This window comes from Oreochromis niloticus, linkage group LG10 (assembly GCF_001858045.2).
Source record: "Oreochromis niloticus isolate F11D_XX linkage group LG10, O_niloticus_UMD_NMBU, whole genome shotgun sequence".
Classification (NCBI taxonomy): Eukaryota; Metazoa; Chordata; class Actinopteri; order Cichliformes; family Cichlidae; genus Oreochromis; species Oreochromis niloticus.
In genome coordinates, this window is record NC_031975.2 from 19,134,725 (window position 1) to 19,162,715 (window position 27,991).

Here is a 27,991-nt window from a genome sequence, read left to right on the forward strand (position 1 = left end):
AAAGTCCCACCACAGATAAAATACTACAATTAGTTTGCCTCAAAGACTTTATGCTGTGTCCCTTAATCTACCTTAGCGAGGTAGAGGGAATGTGAGGAACAATATAATATTAATAAACTATTCTTAGAAGGGGGGAAAAAAAAGAGACATGACCAAAAGTGGTCATGTCGTCTTCTTTTTTTTTTTGGTCTCTTTTGATGTGGGTAATGCTACAGATTCTTAATTTGCCCATCTGCACTGACACAGTTGGGCTGAAAATGATGCCATTGATCTCAAATCCCCATCCCCCACATCTGTACATTTCTCGTCCTAGTTTTCCAAAATTGTTCAAAACACACTTGAAGCATCTCATGGACTTAAATGTGGCTTAAGAGGAAACCGGTCTGTGCTTTAGGGTATGATTATGAACTGATAAGTCTAGTTTATGACAACAGACAGGACGAGACTGGGCAAACACATAAAGAACACCACACGATGTGGACCAGACCAAACACGTATTACAGTACTTGGACTTTCAATCACGACCTCTCATGATGCTGCTGGCATAGTATGAAAAAGGAGCAAGCATTCAAACACACGTATTGAAAATAGCAACGCTTTAATAAAGAGCGATTTTACAAGACTGCAATGTCTAGCTAGCTAGGTGATAATCGACATTGACATCCATGATGTTTTACAGAGATGCAGATATGGTAACTGGGTTTGAAGTTTGATGGGTTACTTGCAAGTTGCATTTCTGCATGCGAGGCAGCCTTCAAACAGTTACGGGACCCCTACATTGTAAAACAGTTGATTTATGAATGTCAATGAGCGTTCATGTCAAGAGGTAAGTAAAAAATCTCATGGAGAAATTTCCTTAACGTTTTCCAAACACACCAGTAAGTGAGAGTTCACACAATGGTCATGCTTTTACCGGGCACACAAGCCAATAAAAAGACGACACTTAATCATGCAAAAAAAGACAGTTTCTTTGTCTGTAAAAATAAAAGAACGAAAGAATTCCTTTGAGTTCTGATATCATCCATCCGTAGTGACTTTGAATAAGAAGAAGCTGCGCTTTGATGATGACTTTGGTGCAAAAAATGTTCCTGTTTTGAAGAGGACAGACCCTGTCCTGTCCACTTCCTTGATGAAGACACTCTTGGTATAGACCAGTTGTGATAGTTTACCCCAATAAACCCCAACCCTCCCGACCCCACCCTTACTCCTCGAGATGGACACAAACATCACAAACATCAACCCTAACCCACCCCGCCCATCCCTGGATGATGACACCTTCAAAGTACAACCATTCAAACACAGATACAGCAATAAATTGTCCCACGTACAGTACGTCATCCAATGGGGCTTCGATCACTTTACAGAGAGAGAGAGAGAGCACGTCTAAAAACACATGAACAGCATTACCTATATACAGAGGACACAGTAACAGTCAGAGGTTGGCCCAGGATGGATCGAGCTCTGTTGGTGGGAGTGAAGTGCACAATGAAAAGCTCATTCATCTGACGGAGAACGACAAATAACTGCAACAAGGAGTAATGGTGCGACAGTTTCCCGAAGGAAATACCCAAATCTCAGCTGACCTCTTACATTTATGCTCATTCAAAAGTGAAACCTCGAAGAGAACATCTGCCTGCCCGGTGATTCCTAGCACAAATCTCTCTCTGCTGGTAGTAGAATTGTAGCTGTGGTGAGACTGGTTTTTACATAGCCAGCAGTTACAGTTGCAATTCTTTTTTTGTTAGAAATCACCAGCCTGTGCACCTCCAGCTTTTTGGAGAACTTTGCTTCAGACTCACTTTGACAGATTCTACATCTGATGACTTGGGGCTTTCTTTTTCCCCCCGTTTTTTGCGTTTTTCAGCAGATGAGTGAACCTAGAGCCACCTTAAAATGATGTGATGTTGTACAGACACGGTCACAATAACACTCATTGCTAAGTTAGTACAAGCTACCAGCTCGATAGAGATGTGTAACCTCTAACCGAGGAACATGACCCTGTTTATCTCTATGGGAAGGCATGTGCACACAAACACACATACAGTACATGTACATAGAACGGACACAACCAATAAAAAAAACGACTTCATACCCAATCGATTATTGCCCCTTTCGACTGTACATCCCAGCAATGATTTTAGGTTTTTGTGCAGCAGAGCATTGTCCCCTCTTTGAAGGTTTGTGCTATATATATTTTTATATATATCATCTGACTGTGAGTCTAACTCGACCTTGGATCTCCTAGAAAATCCACATTAACATTTAATGTCTCATTAGAGCCTCCCTGTCTCTGGCTGTCCGAATTAATCTGCGCGCTGTTGCTGCGGGCTTTGCTCGGGCCGTGATCGACAGACATTACCCTCAGCTGCTTTCCACTGCTGTCGTTCACTTGACGCTCCAGACTGACCTTTAGCTGTCCTGTCCATAAACGTTCCACTCTACATTAATAACTTGCTTCTCAGTGGCTGTCTTTAAATCCTCCCAGTGGAGGTGAGACTTCTACCCTCATCCAGTTTTTTGTTTTTTTTTTAAATTTTATTATTTTTGGGGGGTGGGTAGGGTGGGGGTGATAAGGACTTGACAGGAGGCTAATTTTGGACAGGACAAATGCTCAGGACAGGGAGGATATCATACAGCTGGGAGTTGGACCATTTCTGATTGCTAGATTGAAATTCACCTAATGTCAACTCACCTCTGTGTGGCTCTCAGTGCATTTTTCACAACTTTTAGAGCAGTTCAGTTGTTAACAGAACAGCTTAGAAAACAAGAGAAAAAAAAAATCAACAGTATTCTGTACAGAAATCTCATGTGGACATACAGGAACTGTGACACTACAGCAGAAAAAGGCTTCTAACCGGGCTACAAATGGGTGTATAATGAGATTGCATGATATTGCACGGCTGTAGAAGAGGGCAAAAAACCCCAAAAAACGAAACGAAACACAGTGTGTACATCACGTCCCCAAGTAGCGGAGGTTTGTTTACATCCAAATGTGATGCCTGGGTCTGGCTCAGTGCTTTCATCAGTTAGTTCCAGTGCAGTAACACGTTGGTACCTGGCAACACATTAATGACATCAGGTACCAAAAGAGAAACACACGCAGTAGCACACCCTACACAGCTCCACGTCCATCCACAATCACACAAGCGTGCCAATTGTTTTACGCCCGATTCTCTCTGTGAAATTGGCAATTAAGAACAAATGGAGCTCATAAAAAGACTCAAATGGATGCGTGGATGCAGCACGCTGAAATGTAGAAAAAGGAACGCACGCACGCGCAGACACACATTCACACGCACGCATTCAAATCAATAACTTCTGACATCAGGTGATGGATGGATGACACGTTACCGGGAACCAATCGGAACAAGATGCTAAAAATCACCTACACAGAAATACACCCTTGGCAAAGGTCACATAGAGTAAAGTGCCAGCAAACGATCCAATCAGAGAAAGAGGCGTGTGTCCTCCAAGTTTGATTCAGCTGAGGGATGGAGAGAGATGCGGGTAAGCCTTTATACAGGAAATTATCAGTATGAGGGGGTGAGGGGCGGGGGGGAAATGGCAAAAGAGCTTCTGCACTTCCAACGAGCTGTCAGTCCTCATAGTGTCATCACAGGTCGTAATTGCCATTTGAACTGGCAAATCAAGCAGAGGATGAGTGGGACTAATGCAGAGCCTCTGGTGCCCCAGCACTATAGATTCAAAGACAGAGAGATCAGTAGCCACATGGAGAGAGGAGAGGAGATTAGAGGGTCAGGTGACATGGAAACTGACATCAGCGTTTCATCTTCTATCCATCCTCTGGTCCTTCTCTCTCCTTCGTCCTCTCCCCTCCCTTTTTTCTTCCTCTCTGCCCTCTTCTTTCTTTCCCCTGCGCTGGATTTTGGTTCTGGATTTGCTGCCGACTCTTTCTCTCTGTCTCTTTCCTCTCGCCTTCTCTCTCCCAGCTTTGCTGCCATGGTTACAACATCATCCCCTACATGAAGTGCATCTGCAGAGGACGGGGTGGTGGGGGGGTGAGAGACACGCAAGAGTAATTTAGTTCAACAAAACAGCTCATCAAGTGTTCAGGCATCTATTGACAAGCGTATTAGCTGTCGCAGTGCCAAGAAAACAGCACCTCGGAACGGTGATTGTTCAGTAAGCAATTATATTACTCTGTTATGTTTTGAATAATTGGTCAAAATATACTTGATCGTTTGTGCTCCCAAGAGTCTTGTAACCTTTGCAGCTGATGATTGCTCGCAGTGAAATTTTTTTTTTTTTCACGCTTCCTGGTCAATTTTTAAATTACCTGACAACATGACTCATCATTGAGATTCTTGATGGAGCCACTACTTGAACATTGCTAATCACTCCTAGAGAAACAGCTATGAACGAGTTTCCTCTGTTATTCCCGAGGACATGAAGAGACACAGATTCAGTGTTTGTACCAAAGCAATATTCTGCCCGTGTTGTTTCTGTGCTGGTACACATCGGTTTAAGATGTGCAATGCAGCCCGTTAATGTGCTGAAATCATTTAAATAGCTCCTATTACTTCCCAGTTTTCTCCTTTATCTGTTTCTGCTTCAATAATCTGCTTTTCTCAGAAGCTACGCAGTGAAAACCATAAATGTTAGAGCTGTCCAATATTTGCAGATGATTTAGTTTGGGCAGTTTCTCCATCCACACACCCTCCTTATTACCTACTAAACATTTTCTTTTTTTATTGGTCATGTTTGTAATAGCATTGCTGCTGCTTCAACAAGGGAGTTTTTTTTCCTACTGTATTGTGACTGCTTTCAAAATTGCTCTGCGTGGTGTCAGATTATCTGTAATTGGTCAAGTGTGAGGAGAAAGAAAAATACAAAAAAAGCACCCAGACAAGCTGCATGTTTGATTTATGGTTTACAAAGGAATGCACAGCTTGACAACTGCACTTATTTTCTGACATGTGATTTGCATGTGAACACTGATACTTCTTCAGAAGTTGGATAGTGCACCTTAGCATTAAGAGCAGAAACAAAAGTAAAAAAATACAAAAAAAAAACAAAACAGCACACCAATAACCCTAAAGACAATCACTTAACATTTTCTCTCTTATTTGATGCCAAGTTGTGGAATTGTGGGGGCATTACTTGCTGGATAATTTGGAGTCAGATTTGCTGTTCCCCTACATTTCTAGACTTTATGCCAAGCTAACCAGCAGCCCCAGCCTGCTCCTTTAACTACATCGATGTAGCCACAAAACAGCTGGGATGCTGTGTATATATAGGATATACTTCATTGGTGACTGACTTCACTGTTGAGGAATTTCCCATTTCTTTGCATTGAGAAACTCTTGGGTGGCTCTTACAGTATGCTATGGATCATTTGCACAGGGAAGTCAGATCTGCAATCTGAGAGAGTATAGAGAAAGTATAGCTCTGCGCACTTTAGAATTCATGCTACTACTTCTATCTGCAGTTACATCATCACTAAACACTAGTGACCTGATTCCACTGGTAGCCAGTTCATCTCGGTTTCACCTGTCGAAATATTTCATAACTGTGCAGCCTCTTTTTCTGACATAGTCTAATCTGGCCTTCCTGTTTTTGAGTGTAACCAGTGGTTTGCACCTTTTTGCAAAAAGTCTATATTTCCATTCATGAAGCCATCGCTTGATTATAGACCTTGACAGTGATGCACCTATGTCCAATACCTATGCGTTGTTAACTCAGTTAGATTCTGAAGTTGTTTTTCTTAACCATGGATATGATTATAATCATTATAATTCTGTCGATAATTCTGTTTACTAATCTTCAGTGTTCTTTCAGGTGTTTTGTTGTTGCTAAGCTGGTGAATTCATGGTTTTTAAGAATGTACCAGGTTTTTGCCGTCTCTCTGATTGCTTTATTTTTTGGGGGGGGGCTAATGATGACGTCCCTCACTTGCACTGCCATCTCCTTGGGCCTCATATTTAAAGTTGGAGTGAAAAATCAACACTTTCAATCATCTTCAGATGTCGTGTCTTCAAAGCTTGTCCAAGAACAAAGAAGTAGGCATCACCGGGCATGAAACAGTAAACTGTCCAATTAATGCGAAGCCTCTGAAAATGTGAGAATATCTATAAAAATTGCTGTAATTCCTAAAAAAGTTTGTCAAATTTTTGTGTTAAATCCCTTGAATTAAAGCTGAAAGTCTACACTTCAATCACATCATGATTGGTTGACTTAAAATCCACTGTGGTGGTGTACAGAGGCAAAACTACTAAACTTGTGTCTTTGTGCAGCACAACTGCGTACTACCATTGTACTACTTGAGATGATCCCATTAGTGCCCATATGCTATGCTCTTGTCCCTATGCACTTGTACACTCTCTGGCATGTTCATTAACATTTCTGCTTGTTTTTGTGAGTGCTGATGTTACCTGTGTTCCTGGGATGGGTCCAAAAGGATTGGTGGGTCTCAGGACAGGCTGGTTATACATGACAGGCTGTGGGGGCATCATGGGAACGCCCCCCATCTGATGATTCATCTGAGGAGGGAGCTTCTCAGAGCACAGGTGAGAGCAGGCAGGGAAGGAGAAGAGTATGAGGGAGCGAAAGAGGTGGGGAGTATACAGACCAATGTGAACGGAGACAAAACAATAAAAATAAATAATCTCTGATTGCAAGACTGGAAGTTGTTCTTTACCATTCCATACACAGGCACTTGGGGTGTCGTCATAGGAAAAGCCACTGGTGCTGGAGCCTGTACAGAAAAACAGGGAGGGGCGTAATGCATAATACTTTTTAATAGTGACCAAAAGAAATAAATTAAAATTAACCCTGATTCTGTTCATTTCTAATCTGTCAAAGATGTACCTCAAAGAAAGTCATGTTTTGTTTTTGTTTTTTAATGCCAAATAAATATTCCCATTTATTCAGCTTTTACAAGATCTTGGGAAACAAAATCAGCTTTAATGTTTAACACAATTGAATCGAGATGACACCACAAGGGAAAAAAGGACAGTTCTAAGACAGCACAATAAGGAAAATGATTAAGAAAGCAAAGCAGTGCAGTTCTGGAGGATGTCGTGGACAAAAAGAGGAGCGAAGGAAAGGTGGGCTGAAGAAACTTACATAGCCAGTATAGATCATCCCATTCTGTCGAGTTAAAGGAAAGAGAGAAAAGAAAAACAGTTAAAGACCTCTAAAACAGTTCCGCATACCACAATCACAGCCATGCCCGTTCTCTATCTCCAAACAGGCAGAGAAGATAAAGCGGAACTTTTTGCACTTTCCTCATGTTATAATCATCTACTTTCCATTCAAGGCGTGCGACCATCTTTCCAAACCATTTGCTGAGAAAATGAGCAGTTTGAGTTGAGAGGTCAATCAGTGCAAAATTAAAAGGATGAAACCAGACTGAATTGAAGAGACGTGTAGATAATTGGCATGGAGCACAAAAGGCACAGACACATTTGGGAGCTCCTTCAAAAGTACCGATGCATTGAAAGACCTGGATACAGCCTCGCTGCCAATCTTCTCAGTGGTCACTTGGTCTCTTCCACATGACCACAATTATTAGACATCTATAAAGACTTTTGTGAGAAAAATCCAACTGCGCGCAATGTCAGTTTTTATCATTATCTTAAAAAAGCTGAGGCTTCGGGGTTCCAGTTTTTTAAAAACTCAGAAGCGCCTCGAAAACTCTGTTTTATTTTCATTACCTTATCACATTGTATTGTCTACCGGCCAGTAGGGAAACACTAATGAGCAATGAAGCAACTGACTAAACAGCATGGAAGTCAGAAACTTTTTCAGTTTCTTGGCCATCGCGCTGGAGCAAACCCATCCATTTAGAAATTCGCCTAGGATCCCTCGTCCACTTATAGATAGCTCTGGTTTACAGAAATTTATATGTGAAATTATGTTTTAATCCGAAATTAACCAACCATACTAAGTGGAGACTGGAGAAACTGTCAATAAAACAGAAAGCTTCACATCCATACTGTCTTGAGAAGACATCTAATCAGCAGAAGTGTAAAAAAAGTGTCAGAGGGACTGTAAGTGCAGCGCAGTGCCACAGGACCTTGATGAGACAAGCACAAAATCTTGCAGGTAATTAAAAAGTAATTGTAGAATTTATTTTACCATCTGAGGAACGGGCATGGGTGCAGGTGCCATGGGATGGGTGGTGTGAGTCCAGTTGGTGCTGGTGCACATGGTCTTCGATTGCCAGCCGCTACCACCTGTTGGCTTCTTCTCTACCAGCTGACTCCACTGGAGCTCTGGCCTGATGCACAAAAACACACACGATATAACACGTGCATTTACAGGTGCACAGATGATGCAAAAATCATTGAACTGCGTGAGAGAGCCGACAGCAGTCGTCTGCCTGCGGCTCGGCTTTTGATGTAAGGCAAACCCACTCACTTTTTAGCTGGCGTCCCCCCAAACTGCAGGTCTGGGAGAAGAAATGAAACAAAAATAAACATAGCATCAGTTGAAAGGGAGACACACAGCACGAGTGGTAAACAGGGGAAAAAGTGAAGAGAAAATTTGCACATTTTGTACTCACTGCCAACAAGGTTGGCTAAGGATGAGTCCAAATCATTGGGCAGCATCTTCCCAGAGTGCAACGGGGCTCCAGGACTGTGAATTTGAGTGGGTGGGGATGGCTTTAGCAAGTCACCTGATGTCCACAGGTAACCATGGTAACGTGAAAAGAGAGGAAATGAGTCAAAAAGCATGAAGAAGCTAGCCGTCATTGTCAAAGCATAACATGCTTTAAGCGTGTGCTTGTTTGTGTGTGTGCATGTGTGTGTGTGTGTGTGTGTGTGTGTGTGTGTGTGTGTGTGTGTGTGTGTGTGTTTGAGGTAGTGAGTGGGAATTTACTCTCATGCTTCATTGTATGTTAACATGATTATGTGTACTGTGTGCGTGCGTGCGTAGTCCCACCTCCCCAGGCGTTGTTGTTGTTGGGCACAGTGTGTGTGGTCTGGATGGGGGTGAAGTTAGGCTGCAGGGTGAACAGCTCACTAGTCAGGTTTGGCACACTGCAGGAAGGAAAATGGAGTGGAAAGCACAGTTTTTTTCCTCACGTTATTCTAAAAATGTAAAGGCTAAAGGCTTTCATCTAAAGAGGTAGGGTAACTGGACAAAATATCAGGATAAGATCAAGGTAATAGACCTGTGACATTTAACTAATATAAAAAACACTTTTTTAGCAGGATAGATAGAAGGCACTTTTTTTCTTTGTAGAAACTATATATAAGCGCAGACAATACACTCACTGGTTGTTGATGGGTACAATAGGTGAGTTAGAGAAGAGATCTGTGGCCCCTCCGCTGCTGTTGGCACTGCCCACTGATTGGGTGCTAGGTGACACGTTAGGTGTCTGAATGTCGATCACTTTGTGACCGTCCTCCTAGACAGAATACATCAACACAATATAGATGATTATGGTTAGTATAATACACACAAGGTTCACTTTGCTAGTACTATGTCAGACTCTTTTTTTGCCTTCGGAGCTTCCTTAATCCTTATGAGCAGTGATTCAACAAGGTGCTGGACATTTTCCTCAAAGGATTTTGTCTATGTTGACATGGTAGCAGATTTGTCAGCTGCACATTTAGTGATATTACTTGTTCCACCACATCCCAAAGGTGGTCTATTGGATTGAGATCTGGTGACTACGGAGGCCATTTGAGTGCAGTGAACTCATTGTCATGTTCAAGAAGCCAGTTGGAGTTGCTGGTAGGAACAGCCATCAAAAGTTGGGTACACTGCAGTCATAAATACTCAGGCAGGCTGTGGTGTTTAAACAATACCCAGTGGATGGAAAACATCCCACACATCCCTACACCACCACCAACCTGAACCATCCATATAGGCAGGATGGATCTATGGTTTTATGAGACCAGATCAGATCAAATCTTCTTTTGTCCAAAATCGATTAAGCTTGTCCCCAAAGCTGGATGTGTTATGCTCTTCTGCATACCATGGTTGTAACGAGTGTTTTTTTTTAAATTACTGCTGTCTTCCTATCAGCTTGAAGCAGTCTGGTCATTCTCTTCTAACATCAACAAGGCATTTTCTCCCAGAGAACTGCATCTTGCTGGATATTTTCTCTTTTTCTCTGTAACCCTATAGATGGTTGTGTGGGAAAATCCCAGTAGATTGCAGCCCGTCTGGCACTAACAACCATGCTACATGCAAAGTCTCCTCACCTTTCTTCGAATTCTTCGAATGAAAGACCAGGATGGTTTGTTTGAGATGAAAACTCCACTGCAGGAGTGCAGTATGTAGACCGAGAGTTCATTTCTATTCTGTGTGCAGCTCTGTACGCCACAGAGAGACAGCGTATTTCACTGTACTGCAGAATTAATGCACTTGTCTATTCAACTTTAACAACAGTGTGGAGGGCAGAAAGTCTTAAGACACTGATGTCTACATGGTTCACACACGTGAACGGATTTCAGAGTGTTTTACTAGCATAGAAGAAAAAAGAACAGTTAATCTTTGGAAAAACTAAAAGCACTGGCAATCATATTGTGGTTGAATCCCTGCAATAGTTCTGGCATGTGGTATGCATAAACTGTACAAACCTGTCCACAGTATATGCAAATGACTCACCTTGTGTTGCTGCAGTCGGTTGTCCTCCGTCTTGTCTTCCATACGGCTGAGAGAGATCCCCGTGCTGGAGAGAGATGACACTGCACTGGACAAGGTGCTGGATCTTAAGGTAAGACACACACGCGCAAACACACACAGGATTCACGCGTCTCTTTAAATTTCTTTTTCTTTTAAAAATTTTTTTTTTTACTGAAATCCAGCTCTTTGATACTTTTTAACAACACCATGTAAAGCTGAAAAAAAACTCTCTTAGTTATCTGGGCACCATCACCCACGGCTGAAATGTTTCAAAGTAGTGATCAGAAACAAACTTTGAGTAAAATTTGATTCTAAGTATCAGTTAAGCACAGCATATGATGCATGTAGGTAAAATGCAAGTTTTATGTTGGCTATAAGAGAAACTAAAAATCTGGCAGTAGTAAAATTCACGGTGGCAGATCAGCAGTACACCATGGTTGCTGTAGTGCTAATACTGGTAGCAGTAAGAGAAAGAACAGCTGTAGCAGAAGTAATAGTTTTAAAAGTAGCATTAAGTGAGTGGTGCAGCAGGCCTGAGGTGCCTGTTTGTGATCTGATCATACCTGCTGGCGGTGGAGAGGTCCTTCAGCTTCCTGCCTTCCAGAGAGGCTAGATGCTGCTCCAGAGCCTCCAGGAGAGAGCTGGGAGCCTGAGGGGGGTGGGGTTCAGCAGATTACAACCATGGCCAAGTAGGCAAATTGGGGCACTTAGCTTGCTTTTCCCTCCTCTCCTCACTTCTCATTTCATCTCTCTCTCAAACACACACACAAAGCAGCAGCAAAATTTAGACATCACCCTCAAATTCACTATCTACTCTACGACAGCTCTTTGTTCTGGTTTTTTTTTTTTTCATTTGGTTTCATCAGGTTTGGTTGGCCAGCATGCACACGTTAGCTTTGGATCATGCAAGCGAGTCCACAGCAGGACTGACAGGTCGGGACAGAGCAGAGCATCATCGCTGCGGGGCTCCAGCCTCGAAACACAACAAACACGTCTCTGAACCATCTAACGAGCCCATGCAGAGGCCAGCAGTGCACAAATGCTCTCGTAAACACACACACTTACACACGCATACACGGAAAGAAAATCACTATCCAAAATTTAAGAGTTAACTTGTGGATTCCACAGTCAGATTCATGTGTTAGTGGTTTGATTGGCTGAGGAAGTAATCACTGGAGCTAAGCACCAAAACTGTGTCCCGCTGGAAGCCAAGGAAGTTAACTCAGTCAAATGTAAACATCTGGTGAAAAAACCAGGTATACACATCGAACAGCTGGCCTGCACTCATTACTGGAAAACAAAAAGGATGGATGGGTTCATTTGGACCACATGTGATACCACAGTTTTCACCCAGAGCTTTACATTTCAGCACCAGAGAACACAAGGCAAACACAACAGGCAAAGAAAAGATTTCTCATATACTTATTTTAAGGGGGAAAGAGTAAAATGCGAATTCTGGGCATCCTTCTTCAGAGAAATCTAGAATATGCTAAAAGTTTAAAATTAAAACAGACACATATCTAGAGCTTAGTAAAGGCATGGTTCACTATGTTGTTGAATAAGGGCATATAAGGTCTTCATAAGCACTACAAACATGACATAAATGTAGAAAAGAAAAAGAAAAAACAACTTTTTTCCATTTAAGTTTTTTTTTTTGTCACATTGTTAAAATCCAATGAAAAGGATAAGCTGTATTCAAGGACCATAGCATAGTATGCAGTACTTATGATGGCATTATGTACACCTATCCAAGTCATATTTGCAGAAACCTATTTAACAAAAACCATTCGCTGCTCTCCCCACAGCTAATACAAAGGGACATAATCTGTTCATGAAGTGATGTGAACACTGCTTAGATGGACAAAAGCCTATTTCATAAAGTTGTGCTGACTTTTTTTTGTATGATAAGCCTTTGAGTCAACAGACAAGCTTTGATATTTACACTGGGAAAATGCCTGAAAGACTGCCGGAAAAAATTCTGACATATTATATGCCCCAGTCACGGACATCTAAAATTAATCTGAAAAAAAAAGAGAGAGAGAGAGACTGAAAACTTTTGTGGCTGTGCTGCATAAAAACTGATTTAAAAAAATCTTACCTTAGAGTAAAATTTGTTCTGCAAGGATTCAGATAGGAAAACATGACTAAAAATTGTCAGGGGGGGGGGAAAATGCTGCTTTCAGGCTAGTTGCATGTGTCCTCTCTATTCTTGATTCAGACAGAAAAGGAGACAAAGTGAAGGAGTTAAGGAGAGTGAAGAAGAGAGGAGGAGGACGGGCAGCTGCAGTGTGGGCAGGTCTGTAGGGTGAGTAGGGAACGGGAGCGTTTAGAATGAAGCATTATGGGACTGACTTTGACGGATTTATACACTGGTTGACTGACTGGTTGATTGACTGATTGAGATGAGATGTAGACTGACCTGTGTGAGATCGGGGCTGTCGCCCTGATCTATCCCAACTCGCTGTGTCACAAAAAAAGGAAGGAGGGATAGGGGGAGGGAGGAGGGAGGCAAAATAAAAATAAAACCAAATGTAACAATAAATCAGGGAATAACCAAAAAAGAAAAAAAAACCCAACAGACCACATAGTAATAAAAAATAAAGGGAAGAGGCGTGTTGAAGGAAGAAGAGGAAGAGGAGGAGGAGGGAGAAAGAAGAATCAAACCCAAGCATTCATTACTTCATGCAGTGGCTGTAAAGGAAAACAAAGAAAAGACAACAGAGGAGGAGGGCGCATGCACACGCATACAAACACCTATATATATATATATATATACACACACACACACACACAGTACATGTACACACACACTTATAAATACACGCACGATGAGATCTGGTTGGAAATGAAAGCTGAGCACAACGACTGATTGAACAGGCAGGGCACAGAGGGCAGACAACAGGTCATGTGACTGCAAGATAAGAAACATCCAAAAGGAAGACACTCAACTAATGTTGACTTTGAACAGAAAGAAGAAGGGGAGGGGGAGCACAGATGACACACAAACAGACAAACACATTTTGTTAGACAGGTAAAATGAATGGGTCCTTAAAGTCAACGTTAGTCTTTCTTTCTTTTTCCTTTTTTTTCCTCTCTTTCTTTGGGATCAAGTGGCTGCATCCCAAACCTTCTTCCAAATGGGAAAGAAACCAAGCAGCGAGGCAGCTTTTGAAGATGTACACGATTATGCTGCGCAGTCTACAGATCATAAAACTGTTTATATTTACTGTGAAGCCCAGCAAGAGCTGTTAACTGAGTAACAGCCATTTAAAAATAAAAGAAACTTCTGTTTATTAAAAAAAAAGAAATAGGGTGGAAATTAAGCTATCAGAACAGGAGAAAGAGATAGTGATAGAAAAAGAGCTTGCTTGGGCATGCAGTGCAGGCATGTGAACAGGCAGCACACGAGGGGTCTCTCAACTGGAAGCTCTACATGAGTGTCTCTCTGATAGCCTATAAGACTCTGGCGTTAATGACTGCCTTGAAGTAAACCCCTCCCTAGGCCAGGGCAAGAGAGGGACAGAAACAGGAGAAGATCTAGTGCAAAAAAGAGACTTGGAAGATTAAAGAGAAGAAGCTCCCGGAGGCTGATCTGCGGTCAGTTTAAGTCTGAGAATATTGACCGTAAATCAGTTCCCGGGATAACAGAAGTCTGGAGCAAATCTCAACAGGTTCAAGTGCGCTTTTCTGCAGATTAAATTTCTCCTGAGTGACAGGACGAAATGAGAAAGGAGCATTTAATATATTTATATGAAATCAGAGAGGAAGGAAGGCCGTTGAGATTCGCTCCAAATAGATATCCCATCGTCTTTACAGGTGTTTAACTCCATCGAAGAGCGGCAGGACAAACGGACGTTACCTCCGCCACTTTGAGAAACTCGGACAGTTTGGTCATCCTGTTGAGGAAGGTCTTGTAGATCTCCAAAGCTTCTTTGCACTGGTTCTTCTTCATGTCAAAGTATTTCTCTGCGTGCCAGAAGACGAGAAACAGCTTAAGAAACAGAATTTACTTTGACCCGCAGCAGTGTATGCTGTAAAAAACAACTTTTAAAAATCAATCTGGTACTGATTTTCCCTGTTAGGCCTGTCCAATTCTTGTCCATGCAGGATGAAATTAATTTTCATTAAGACTCCCACTTACAATAAAATCATAGAGTCTGATGGTCTCTTATCAGACCCTCACACCTCACTGGCTTAATAATTAATGGAAGAAAAGAAGTTGATCATTACACAGTGGTCCTTAATTGAACTCTGGAAGACAGTGGGAGGAAAAATTGATTTTCTCTAAAGAAGGATTAAGTGGAGTTGGATGGAGTCACAGTCTTGTGATCTTGACATCAGAGGAAAATTACAACATAAATATAGAACGGACTAAAGATAGATGAACTCTGGATCTGCCGTGTCGTGCGTACCCAACATGTTGATGACGCCTTCGTTATAAGCGGCAAACAACCGTATGGAGTCTTTAAACAGCAACATGAAGGCTGTGTTGATCACTCCGTTCGTCAGCTCGTTGGAGTTTGGCTGGACGATAGGAGGAACGAACGAGAGATGAGATATTGAAGTGACAGCTACAATTGCTTACATTAAAGGGTTTGGAGCGATTAAGGCAGATGCTTACCTGGAAATCCAGCAGTGCATCCAGCTGGTTCTGAATGATGGGCAAAGTCTTAATCAGCTTCTCTGTGTTCATGGTGCGCATCACACCATCAGCCCTAAGAATCACACAAGAGAACACACGCAGAACTCATCAAGCCTGTAGAGGAAGTGATGTACGTGCACTGAAAATCAAGAGTATGTAACTTCCTCCTCTGTGGTCTTCCTCCTTTCCTCTTACCTGGCCAGCTTCATTTTCAGTATCAAACATAGCCCTCCTTTGCACATTCAAACAGTCTCTGCCTCGCTTCTCTAACTTTATCTCCAAACTGGTCATCCTGAGCTGTCTCGCTGATGTATTCATTTCTGATCTGGTCCATTTTGGTCACTCCCAGTGAAAATCTGAGCATCTTCATCTCTGCCTCTGGTCTTTTTGTTAGTGCCGTCTCTAAACCATACATCATAGCAGGTCTCAATACAGTCTTGCACAGCTGCCTTTTCACCCTGCTATCCTTCTGTCACAAATCACCCTGACACTCATCTCTACCCACTCCACCCTGCCTACACTCTCTCCTCTTTGCCTCTTTTGTCCACAATCCATTGCTTTGGATGGTTGGCCCCAGATGTTTAAACTCATTTACCTTAACTATCTGTACTCCTTACAGCTTCAGCTTTACAACTGTTCCCTGCACTTCTTCTCTTCTTCCTCTTCTCTCTGGAGCATACCTCCACCTCTCCAGGCTCTCTTCCAACTCCTCCCTACTCTCACTACAGGTCACACTATCATCTGCAAACGCTATAATCCACTGAAAGTCCTGCCTGACCTCATCTAACCCTGATGTAATCCCACTCTGACCTCCCCACTGAAAAATGTAAAAATGTCCTCATGCATGTCCTAAACCAACCTCACATTAATCCTTTGTTGGTTCAATACTTGTAATTGTTTTCCTTTCTTTGGTCTGTTATGACCAGTAGCTTATAATTACAGTGATTTAAGATTGCAGTTATGATATGCTGACTCTAATACAGCATTTTAGCATCAAAGGCTGTTCAATTTCTTGCTCAACATTTTTGTTCTAGAATATCACTAATAGCAACTCTAAGCTTTTATTACTCAAAGGCTCAGTTCATCTACTCTCTGTGCCCTTTTAGCTGCTGTCTCTTTAAGGTCCTACTCTCTTCTGATTGGCTGCCCATATGCAAACAAAACTGTTGCTCGGTAGCCCCGCCCTCTCATCTCAAACATAGGCACAAGACCACTTGACACAAAAATAGAAACCATTTTGAACACACTGTTTTTACAAGACATGCATTTGCCACATGGGGCTGCAATGACTACTTGTTAACATAAATGTGCATTTAAGGAAAAATAGAAAATATATTTACTGTTTCTACTATATAGGTAAAGCAGAGGATAAAAAACAGGTGAAGTGCTACAAGCAAGAGTATCCTACCCTCTCTTCATTTTTGTGAAGTCCACCGCTGCTAGTCTGTAAGACATGGCTTTTTCATTCAGGTAGCGGCTGTAGCGTCTGATGAAAGTTGACATGTTATACCCTGTAGGGCAGAGAGAGGGTGCTGCAGTTAGAGATTGATCAGCTTGACCAAATTTCACATTAGATTAAGAAGCTACACTTATTTTAATTAAAAATATAGTCGCTTCTTTGTGACCAACCTGCATTTCCAGTGCTCGTGATTTACCTTACTTTATTTATTTATCTAGTTTTCCTTTTGAATATATAATTAAAAAGTCACCAAGCATGTTTTTTCAATTTTCCGCAGCCTTTGTAACAAACAAAGGGTAGGTTTTTCAGATTTGGTCCATCTGAGCGGCAGCTTATTGATAGCGCTACCGAGGCAGTGAGAGTCCGACATAAAGTCATTTTGTTAGATGTACAGCACTGCTGAGTCTACAAAGAGCCAAATGGCATTAAATCACCTTGTAGTGCAGCCTTATCTAGAAAGTTGTTGAGGTTGAAGAGTGTATTCCTGGAGGCAAGGTACTGCATCAATCTCTGAAGGAAAAAGAACAGAAGAATGAGTTAGTGATTTCTCTCTTTCTGTGGCCTGTCAGTATCAAGTTAAGGCCAAACTGCCACATGGGCAGCGTGTATGTACACAAACGTTGCAGCTTTAGCAGCATTTTTCAGATGGTAATTGTGCTGGCTTGGGTGACGCAGGTAACATCTGACAAAAGAAGTTCTTCTTTTTGCAAAGTTACATTTAAAAGTAATAAAATGTGCCTTCCAGTGACAAATAATTTTAGTTATAAATTCTAGCTAGCTGCAACTTTCGAGGGAGAAGAATGAAGCCAAGTTGCTAAAAACTGTGATGCTGAAATGGGCGCTTGAGGCTGTCTAAAAAAAGTTAGTGAGTCCCAGATGATTTAAACATACCCAGCTTTATGTAAGAAATTAATAGTTTTTTTCTTTTGACCAACTATACTGGAATTGGATTTTTATATAAATTAATAATTATAATTAGTTTAAAGGTTTTAAAGTAAAGGGCACGGCTGATTGTACGACCCAAGTAGCTTAAGTACCAGCTGTCTGCTAAGCATTACCTCACCTAATTTGAATCACTACAGTTGAACTCTGTTATTGTTTCGGTGCCTTTTTAATGCAGTAGTGTGTGCTTTCTGTGTGTTTTCAGTGAATTAATATCTGGTGTTATTGTATTTGTATGTTATCAATAATTAGCATATCTGTGGCATCTTACTGTAAAGATCATAGCATATGTATGTATTTGTGTATCTACCCTACCTATGATTATATATGAATGAAACCTTGCACAAACATTGTCACATGTACAGCGATTTTTAGCATCTATATGTTTTTTAAAAGATTTATTATAAATCACAGTTCTTTTGATTTTCATATTCACCACCTCCCTGCAAATGTGACGTTATATTCTCCATTTGTGTTTGTTTCACTTGTCTCGTTCCACATACGTTGCTCGTACGTAACTTAAAGGTCACCAAAGTTTGTATCTGTGACAGACTTTTGTTCATGTCACCACGGAAACACGGAAGAAGAATGTGAAAAAGCACCACAGACCTGGCATTCTGTGTTTGCACTTTGCTAAGGCCTCAGTCATGCAGGTCTAGGAAAACTGTATTCCCTGAGCAGTTGGCAAGTGGTTTGCAAAAAGGGTAAATGCTAAAAGGATTGGTTCTTATAGAGGGCTTTTCTACTCTACTGGAGCACTCAAAGCACTTTATACAACATGCTTTATTCATCCATTCATACAAGGACTTTTTTTCTGCACCTGAGTGCTTTCTAGCTAACACTGGAGCTGCCAGAGATTGAACCGCCAACCTTTCAATTATCTTGTTCTACCTTCTGAGCTACAGCCACCTCGTGGTGCTGCCCCAAAAACCTTCTTGTGATTGCTTTGTTTGCTAGCAGGCTTCAACAGCTGCCTATATATTTTGCACATATTTTACTGCCATGCTTTACAGCTTCTCCACCACTCAGTGAGTAATTGTCGAGTGTTTATAGATGACTGCTGTCAACGCTGAGATCGCTGAGAATCTTTTCTTGTTGACCAAAGCGTTCGTAACCCCTGTATACCTCTTTGCTCCCAATTTCATCCAACAATCTCCAGCAACCGCTCACCAAATGGTCAGGCACAACACATTTCTCTTTAGTAACCAGTGGTTGCTATCAGCAGAGCAGTCTCTAACCTGCACGTGGCCAAATTCTAAGCTAGTCAGCATTAGCTGCTAACTTAGCAATTGGCGCTTGTTCAAAGTTGCATCTGATCTAAAAAACACAACAACTGCAACACAAAAGCAGATTTAAGGCTGCAAAAATTACACCACTCCGCATTTAATCATCAGTTATTATTAATCTCTGGCTCTCTTCCACAGTGTGTCTTTGTCCTGTCTTCCTCCCCTCACCCCTAACCAGTCGTGGTAGATGGCCGCCTCTCCCTGAGCCTGGTTCTGTCGAGGTTTCTTCATGTTAAAAGGGAGTTTTTGCTTCCCGCTGTCGCATCATATCGTTGTTGGGGGGTTTTTCCTGTTGTCTTTGCATTATTGTAGGGTCTTGACCTTACAATAAAAAATCACCTTGAGGCCACTGTTGTTGTGATTTGGTGCTAGAAATTGAAAACAACAAACTTTAAAGCCAGTGGGTGACATTACTATGTCTACAGCGTCTAATATACAGTCTATGGGTTTGACTAGCATCTTATAGTAGCCAGTGTTACCAAACTTGGGTATATTAGCTATCGCTGTGTAACTCACTTTCTTGTTTCACTGAACGTTTGCCCCGTCTTTATTTGAAAGCTCTTGCCCTACTTTTTTTTTTTGCCTTTTACTAATTTCACAGCCAAGAAGGAAACAGTGAAATAATCGTCCTGAAACTGTATGAAACACACTGACATCCTTGAAAACTGTATCAGCATTCATAAACATGTCCGGGCTTGATGTCGTTTGTCTAGGTCGAGTTACCCAGGGAAGGAAAAAAAAAGCAGATTACCTTTCCTGTAACAACTGAAAGCAGGCAGACAATTAAGTGCTCAATGGAGAAAAAAAGCAGCCTCTGGAAAAAGCTAATGATGTAACATGTATTTGTTTAGTTTATTTGAGTCGTGGTTGCCAGGGTGGATCAGGTCGGCCAGCTCGCTGTGGTGTTTTAACATTAAGAGCTGACTCATACGACTTTTCCTTGATCTAGCGTTCACAATCTGCCCTCACTACCAATACAAAACAACCCCTTCTTTCCTTAAGTGATATCCCATTTGTAGCAAACCCATTCCAGCATCCAGTTTTTAAAAGGATCACATCACATTAAGCAAGCTTTGATGCCAATTCAGAGGCCTGTAAACACGCAGTCTTTCTGACCAGGGTGAAAACCAGTGAGGAAAAAGCCAGGCTAAAAACGCCCAATTTAAACAACCCTGACAAATTTTTAAAACATCATGTCACTGCTCATGTCACTGAAAGCTTTGTTGCTCACATGCTCTGAAAGGGTCATCATCCCCGGAGTAATCGTTGCCACGGCACTTCTATCTAGTCTCAGAACCTCATCATTTAACATGTTTGATGTTTTTTGGTCGCTGCTCTCGTAGGGCGAGCAGTGGAGCGCGGCGATTTGTCATACTGGCCATTGAAATGTCAGCAGAATATTTCATCTGTCCTTGCTGGACACATGGAAGACACCGTTTCAAAGAATCTCACTGAGGGTGCGTTGGAGAGAAATCTCTACAAACCTACAAATCTCTACAACGTATTTAGGATTGATCAAAACACCAGCAAGCTCAGAGTCTCTCTCGTGCTCGTTCGACTGTACAGGAAACAGTTTGATCATCATCTTTTGCTGCCTAGTGACAAATTGTGTAATTAATTGATAACATAACACTCCCACACACAGGAGTCACTGATAATGAGAGGTTATTTGGTGCCTTTTTCTATTGGAAGAGCAATACTGATAAATAGATGAATACGCTTTTCTACATTTTTATTTAGAGCTTAAGCAGAGTCGTTTTGGCCTTTCAAGTCACGACCCACCACTCAGGAAATGTTGACCTCAAAAAAAAACAGTGAGACGGATCATTTTAGAAGCACCACAGTGCATTTAAGATCTCTTTAAAACAAGCGTTTTCTGTCAGGATGACAAATAATTTTCCTGTTGTCACAAGATCAGAGGGGACAAACATCCTCCAAATTTCCCCGGGCATCCATACGTCGATGCGGGTTGACTCACCTCATTGCCGTACATCATGAGGTGGTGTGTGGTGATGAGCGCTTTAAAAACCACAATCCAGCTGTTGCTAGTTGTGCGCTCCAGCAGTGTGTCTGCCAGGTGGGGGATGCTGACGTTCAGCTCATTGGTGCAGTGGATCAGGTCTGGAGGAGACAAAAAAAGATGAACCATGAAACAATCTGGAGAAAAGTGTGAAAGCAACGTGAAGGAACACACAAATAAACTCCAACCCCGCCTGTTCACTTACTGTAAGTCATTGTGAATAAAAGCAACAGCTGCTGATGGAGTGAACAACCACACTGACTGAAGTCATATTGACCGGTGCATTTATCTTGCCTCGATGAACAAATTTGATTAATGATATCGATGATTGATATGGTCTCTATAGATGGATGTATCTCCAAATGCACATCTGAGACTGTAATTCAGCAACGCTGCCAGCCTCCTCTACAAAAATGTCAATAAAATATCAACTCAGAAGATGGAAAGGTACATTGCAAGGTCGATTCCATTCCCGCGTAATCAACTTAAGCGACACATATTTTATTTAGGAAAAAAAACAAAAAACTGTCAGATGAATGGAGTGATGATGAATATTGACTGTGAGTTTTCTTCCTGAGCATCTTTGTTAGCGATGATGGACTAAAACAGATGACCCCCACCCAACAGTTAACATCCCAGAGTCGCATCTAGAATGTAAATCGGCCGTTCAAAGCAAATGTGGAACACGTTTCAAAAAAGGGAAAAACAGCTCGGTGCTGTATGTCAGACTCAAAGGTCTGGCAAACGACAGGCCGAGTGTGTGCTCGCATGTGTGTGTTCACATCTGAGAACTGGCAGGGTAACAGAGGAGTAGGGTTTTTGTTTGTGCTCAGTCTTGTAGATACAACAAAAATAATTAAATCGAGATAAGAAGTGTTGCTGGGATGGGTTGCAGGAATGTTGCCCTACATTCTTTAAGGTACTGGGCTCAGAAGCAAAATGCAGAGTATGTTTGGCATCTGTTGAAGCACAAAGACTTGCAGGCTTCTAGTAAAATGGTGCAAACATGCCCCGTGTTTTACACAGTGCATTACAGACTGCATAGCCTACAGATCCACTAATGTGATTCTGAAATGTTCAATTACTGTAAAGGAAAGGTTGTTAAAGTCTTCAGGGACAGATTTTCTTATCTTGACTTGGGGCATTTCTACAGTAAAAAACCTTTTTATAAACAGACTATACACAGTGCATTCATAATATATAGCTCATGCTATTTGCTCAGTGACATTTATCAGCAAGCTGGAGATTTTTTTCCTGGATAAACAATCTGCATCAAATTCTCAGTGATGCTGTTAAAAGTGAGATTGTGCAGGCTGCTTAAAGGCCAGCTGGTAACAGGGTCTCAGCTAATACTGGTAAAACACACACTGGGACCAAAAGTGATAAACAGACAGAAGAAATGAATCTAAAATGTTACCAGATGAGATGAGAAATGTGAAATCAAGACGATCCGCGGTTTCACTTGAATTTGGAAACAAGACACCAGCAACAAAAGTGTGTCGCACAATTATAATGAAAGGAACTAAATTAAAGAGTCCCTAGTGCAATCAGAGAAAACCACTGTAGTCACAGGCAGACGGGGAGAGCATCTGTGTGCTGAGATACTGAGAAAGCTGTTTGGTTTCTGAGATCTGCTTCTTTCTTCTTCTTTTTTTTTCAGGATCAGAGGTTATCAGTGTTTTGTTTTGAAAGCTTGATGAGGTTTTCTGCAGCTTCTGAAACGCTGGATACCAGAGTCCCGGTTCGCACCCTGATTAACTGTTGAATGCATGTCGAAACACACCCGAAGCAACAGCGACCTGCTTCAGCTGATGCTTCCATCCAGCTCAGCTTAGTCTTATTTTATTTTATTTTCGAGTGCAAAAGCCTCAGCGGGAACAGCACAGCCAATAATAAGTGTAAAAGTATTGATTATAGGTCGTCCCCTCATCCAGCTTGGCCTACAATGAATTATGATCGCAGCCAAGACTGTCAGACTCTCAACTCTGCTGCGTTAATGTCATGACATTTGGTCTCCTGCTTTAGGGCCAAATATAAGCCAAAGGTCTGTCCACTCCCTACATCTGAAAGCAGAAAATGTAACATGCACAGGAAGCAGTAAAATCGGCACAAGAAACAATTCCCAAACTAACACATATTGAATAGATATATGTATATATACGCAACAATAAAAACCTCAATTCCTCCTTTAAAATCCTTGTTTAATGTCTGCCTCTTGCATTCCATGTCTAAATTAGGACCATTTCTCTGAAGCCCTGTATGTTTGCTTTTATGTTCACGGGCTTTTAAACTGCAGTGACTAGAGCTTCTAGTAGTTTTATGTGACACTTGAATAAAAACGATGTAAGATGAGGCGACAGAGTGGAAAAATAACTGCATATTTGCCTCATATTTAGAGTTAGTTGGGCTCAAAAGCAGAGCTTGAAGAAGGATGATCCTAGGAAATTCAGAAACAACTCAATATAAAAAAACCAAACATCTATATCAAGCTGTAACTAAACAGCAGACAAGGTCAAAGGTCTACACTGCCTGTGAGTAGCCAGTAACTAATTCACTGGAGGTTTAGTGATATTTAACTTTTAGTAGCGTAATTACTACATTTCCATGTCCCAATCTGTTTGTTCCTTTGGGTGACAATTCATCAGCTGGGATTTAACCATCGATGTGTGGCTGTGCAAATAGCCAGAGGGATGTGTTGATGATGACGATGATGATGATGAAGTATTGATTGCACGATTGCCAGCTGGGATTATTGATAAGCCGAAATCCACACAGGAAAAAATCCAGATAAAGAACACGAAAAGAAGTGAGATTTATGATGCAAGCGTGCAAAGGTTTGCACGATTACACGACAACATGGCGCTAAATTTAAGACACCAGTAATACTGGTTAGGATCAAATGTAAGAGCAGAGTTTTAAAGTATGCATGACTGAAGGGATTTGTGCTCATAAAGAGATTTACTTTAAATGCAATAAAAACTTTTTTTCCCCTCCCATGTGTTTTAAGGCCTTGGCGTTAAAAAAGAAAAAAAAAGTGAATATCATTCAGAGCGTGTAATTGAACTACAAGATGTCAGAGTAAGCATGTGTGTGCGAGGAGGGGGGATTCGTGTATATTACTCTTCTGTTTGACCGCCTGCGCTGCTGAGCCCCGTCATCCGTTGTATTTTTGCTCATCTGTCGTCACTTCTTCCTCTTTCTCGCTGCTGCCTTTCACTAAATCCAGCCGAGAGGCCAAAAGCGAAGAACATCGGAGCAAAAAAGGCAGATAATTATTCTCGACACAATTAGCTTCTTTTTGAATAGATCTACAACGTGATGCTACAGCATTTCAGCAGTGACGCACAAGCAAAGAAATCATATAGTGAATACCACTGCTGACTGTTCTCTGGGGGCAGAAGGTAATTTTTGGCCTGATTACTCTTCTACTATGTCATTACCCTGTGTTTGTGTGTGTGTGTCATTCTCATTATTTGCAGTGGGTCGTTAAAGATGAACATTTGCCACTGAAGTCACCTACCACAGCGGCAAGGTCATGACCCCGTGAGAGGGGGGAAAAAAAGGAGGCCTGGGTTTGGTCACTCTGAATAGATTTATTGTGTGTAGCATTTACTCTATGCTGTGCCTGCTGTGGTGGATCAATAACAACTAGAGTGTATTTTAACTCTGCTTATCAAACTAACCTCAGATGATTTTAACGGATTCTTTCTTTCCAATCTGAACAGTTTCTTCCCGGGAGCTCTGTATTCTTTTAGCCACACCGAGTTTTCTCCATTTGCTCGTGTCCTCCATGTAGAGAGCTTTTATAATAAGCCTTGCATTATCTGAAAATACAAACCAAATGTCTGCCGTTTTCTCATGACCTGAGTTTACCACGCAGTTGCATTGACGGTTGAACAAAGAGACCTGAGATTGCACGCAGTCCTGTACAGCTGACTCATCAGAAGCTCCTTGAGAGCAGTTGTGTTCACCGCCTTTTCTTTTCATTCTTTATTCACTTCCCCACCAAGGTCCTCTCAGCCAAATTAAGGCTCAGGCCCACTGACCGCCTGATGGCAAACACACTTCCTTCCTGGATCGCCTCCTTAACCTTAAAAGTGTGCCCTAATGCGAATGAGAGAGAGAGAGAGAGAGAGAGTGCTGGATGTTGGCTTAGAAGAGGCTCTCTAGCTGGAAATAGAAAGTATTTTATTGTGGCATCTATTAGAACAGCTGCATCTGAATGGCTTCAGTACAAAATTGCTTATTTAACTAAAAAATGGGATTCATACTTCCATGGGAGTGAATCAAAACCATGAAGCGGGAGTGAATCAAATCTACAAAGGAGTCGTATCAATGTGGAAAAGGAGAATAAACCACCTTCACCAGAATAAACTGACCGACTCTGAGAGAAACTTCTCTGCCCTTGTGAGTCGTGACAAAAACTGTTTTATAATCCACTTGACAGATGGACATTTGTCATGTAAATGCTCTGGTTCTATTTTAAGATTTTCTGCTCTCACCCTTGAGTTAAGTGACATTTACTAGTTTCTGAGATACACCCACTCGTGGCGGGCGCTGAAGGTGGATGACCTTCTGCCGTTTAATATCTGCAGGGGTGCAATGTTCTCATAAAACTGTGGCGTCTGTGGCGAGCACAATAACAAACCAGCACCGGTGCCGGTCTCTTGATGCACTTGTGGCGATACTTAACGTGGAGCCATCAGTAGGTTTGATTCTCTTCTACTTTTTTTTCCAGGGATGTATGAAACTGTATAGCGTAAAATATCAGCCTCACAAAAGGGATACAGCAACACTACCACCAAAAAACCTTAATAATTAACACTGAGCGCCTGCCACCATTGAGGTAAGATTAATATGAAATCAAAGCAGCAGGAATTACTCTAGAGTCACAAAAGGGCTCATTCATCGTAAATGCTCCGAGGAACCTGCTTCTGAGCCCCCACTGGGTGTTTCCTGCTTCTTCTTTTTTTTTTCCCCTTTCTTTTTTTTAGTGAGGCAGCCCTCTTTAGATATATTACGCTGAAACGCCTGGTGGCATATCTTGTAAGGGAGCCCAAAATCCCCAGTTGTACCCTCTGCTGTGGACATGACCAATCCACTGCCAAACTTGCCGGCTGACCGACTGACTGGGTTGGTGGGTGTGTAGCTGGATGACTGGCTGTTTGGCCATTTGCCTCATGGTCTCTCTCTGACTGATTTATCCACATTTCCTCCAGATTCACTGTCTTGCTGTCTGTCTGCCTGCATGTGAGTGTGACTGGCAGTGGCATTGATCACCCATGCTCCCTATTGATCATGTCAAGTAATTATAGTGAGGCAGAAAAGCCACCTAACCTAACAGCCACCTAATAATCACTGATGCAATCCACATGTGAGAAATCCTCTTTATCACTGTGTGCATCATTGCTACTGATTGCATAGATAATTAGCTGGGGAGTGGAAAAAGTGCACTGCTCTTCTTAAAACCTCTACAGTGTCCTCAGCACCTTTAGGACTGACCAGCAGCGCGTTTATCAACGAGAATGCATGGCAGGAAAATGTTGCACAATAACGCACATTCTGTACTGAAGAGTCTCCAAGGGACATAGTGCTGCTGCTGCTCCTCCTGATAGTGGCATTAATAATGGATAGGCCTACACTGTAAAGCGACTGGTTGCAATATGATTAGCTTATACCAGAGTGGCCTATTTCCCCTGAATGACATGCACAGATAGTGCCTGGCTGCTTGCCCCTCTCTCGCCTTATATTAAAAAAAGAGAGACGAAGAAGATCTCCGCTTGCTCTGATGGTCAGTGGTGGAGCCTGTGTGCGCTCGGCTGCTGCGTAAATCACGTTTTAATCTAAGGGAATGTAACGGTGCCTAATTAAAGAGGCTGCAAACATAAGCGGGCCGGATGAGAGAGAGAGGTGGTGGGAGGAGGGGGAGGAGGGAAAGGGGGGGCGTAATGCTGTTTATACAAGCTACCCTTTGTGAGGAAAAAGATGCTGGTCGCTTGATGCATGCATGCAGGCAGGCTGGCTATCTATACAGTAAGCAGTGATGGTATGCTTAACCTACAGTCAAGGTGTTTCTTCTTGGGTCCGCTGACTTCGTGCGTCGTGGCCTTGCAGACGGCTTTGCTGATGGCAGACCCGGTCATGCTGTGCTGTGCGGCGGCGATCCGGTCGGTCAAAGACTGTCCCGACATGTTACGGAGGAGGAGGAGGAGGAGGCGGCGGCGGCGGTGGTGGTGGTGGTGGAGGAGGAGGGTGAGGAGGCAGGCGGAGGAGTGATGGTCGAGTCCGGGTGGGGGGAACCGGGGAGGACGATCAAAATGTCTTTAGCGGCAGGGAAGAGGGGGAGGAGGAGGAGGGTAGTGCCCTCTGTGAGAATCGGCCGGAGGAGGAAGAAGAGGAGGAGGAGGAGGAGGAGGAGGAGGAGGTGGTGGTAGAGGACAGCAGCGTACACGGACGAGGATCCGGTGGGAGAATTCATGCGGCGGCCAAATAAAGCGTTAAACGGTCACACATCCAGAGAAACATCCAAAAATCCAGCGCAGGGCAACAGGATGGCCCAGCTGCAGAAATAATCAGCCTGCTTGTAAAAAAGAAGAAAATCGGTGTAGCCTGTCAGAGCGGCCTGCATCCAAAGCTGGTCAGTGTATTAATATAATCTACAGTATCCCTGAAATAGACGCTGCTGAGGGTGAAATGCCGGCGCAGAGAGTCCGTGCCAGAGCGCTGAATCAAAAAAAAGCAATGTCAGTGATCGAAAGACGGCCGGCGATGATTATGAAATCTATGCGGCATCACCATGACTGAAGACTAATTTTTCAAAGACACAGGCTGTAGCATTGTCCTTTCCCTCCCCTTTTCCTTCTTCTTCACCCGGTATCTCCTCTGAACGTGTGCACAGATCCGACTGCAAGCGCCTCTCTGATCCGCACACAGCACCCCGCGCTGGCTGCATCAAACCTCAGCCGCTGTGATTTTTATCCCCAGTCTTTTTAATCTTCTTTACAAAAGGGTGTATTTCTCTGCTGAGGTTTCCGATAGGC

The 27,991-nt window shown here is 42.4% G+C and overlaps 1 protein-coding gene across 4 annotated transcripts; it reads right to left on the bottom strand.

Moving 5' to 3' along the window:
• Positions 1–579: 579 nt before the first annotated feature.
• LOC100708800 (phosphatidylinositol-binding clathrin assembly protein) lies at positions 580–27,962 on the bottom strand. 4 transcript variants are annotated; one of them, XM_005452600.4, is made up of 19 exons: positions 27,013–27,962; positions 20,910–21,052; positions 17,138–17,213; positions 16,653–16,755; positions 15,224–15,317; positions 15,015–15,126; positions 14,462–14,568; positions 13,022–13,063; positions 11,166–11,251; positions 10,585–10,648; positions 9,243–9,376; positions 8,908–9,005; positions 8,528–8,641; positions 8,383–8,413; positions 8,101–8,242; positions 7,087–7,110; positions 6,659–6,715; positions 6,393–6,512; positions 580–3,994 (listed from the first exon to the last, which is right to left on the bottom strand). In XM_005452600.4, the coding sequence occupies exons 1-19, from the start codon at positions 27,140–27,142 to the stop codon at positions 3,980–3,982; spliced, it is 1,692 nt and encodes a 563-aa protein (XP_005452657.1). In that variant the 5' UTR covers positions 27,143–27,962; the 3' UTR covers positions 580–3,979. The 4 variants fall into 4 exon arrangements, with proteins under 4 accessions (XP_005452657.1, XP_005452655.1, XP_019219210.1 ...); XM_005452598.4 differs by having other exon boundaries at positions 10,585–10,687; positions 27,013–27,961; XM_019363665.2 differs by lacking the exon at positions 13,022–13,063 and having other exon boundaries at positions 27,013–27,960.
• Positions 27,963–27,991: the final 29 nt, after the last annotated feature.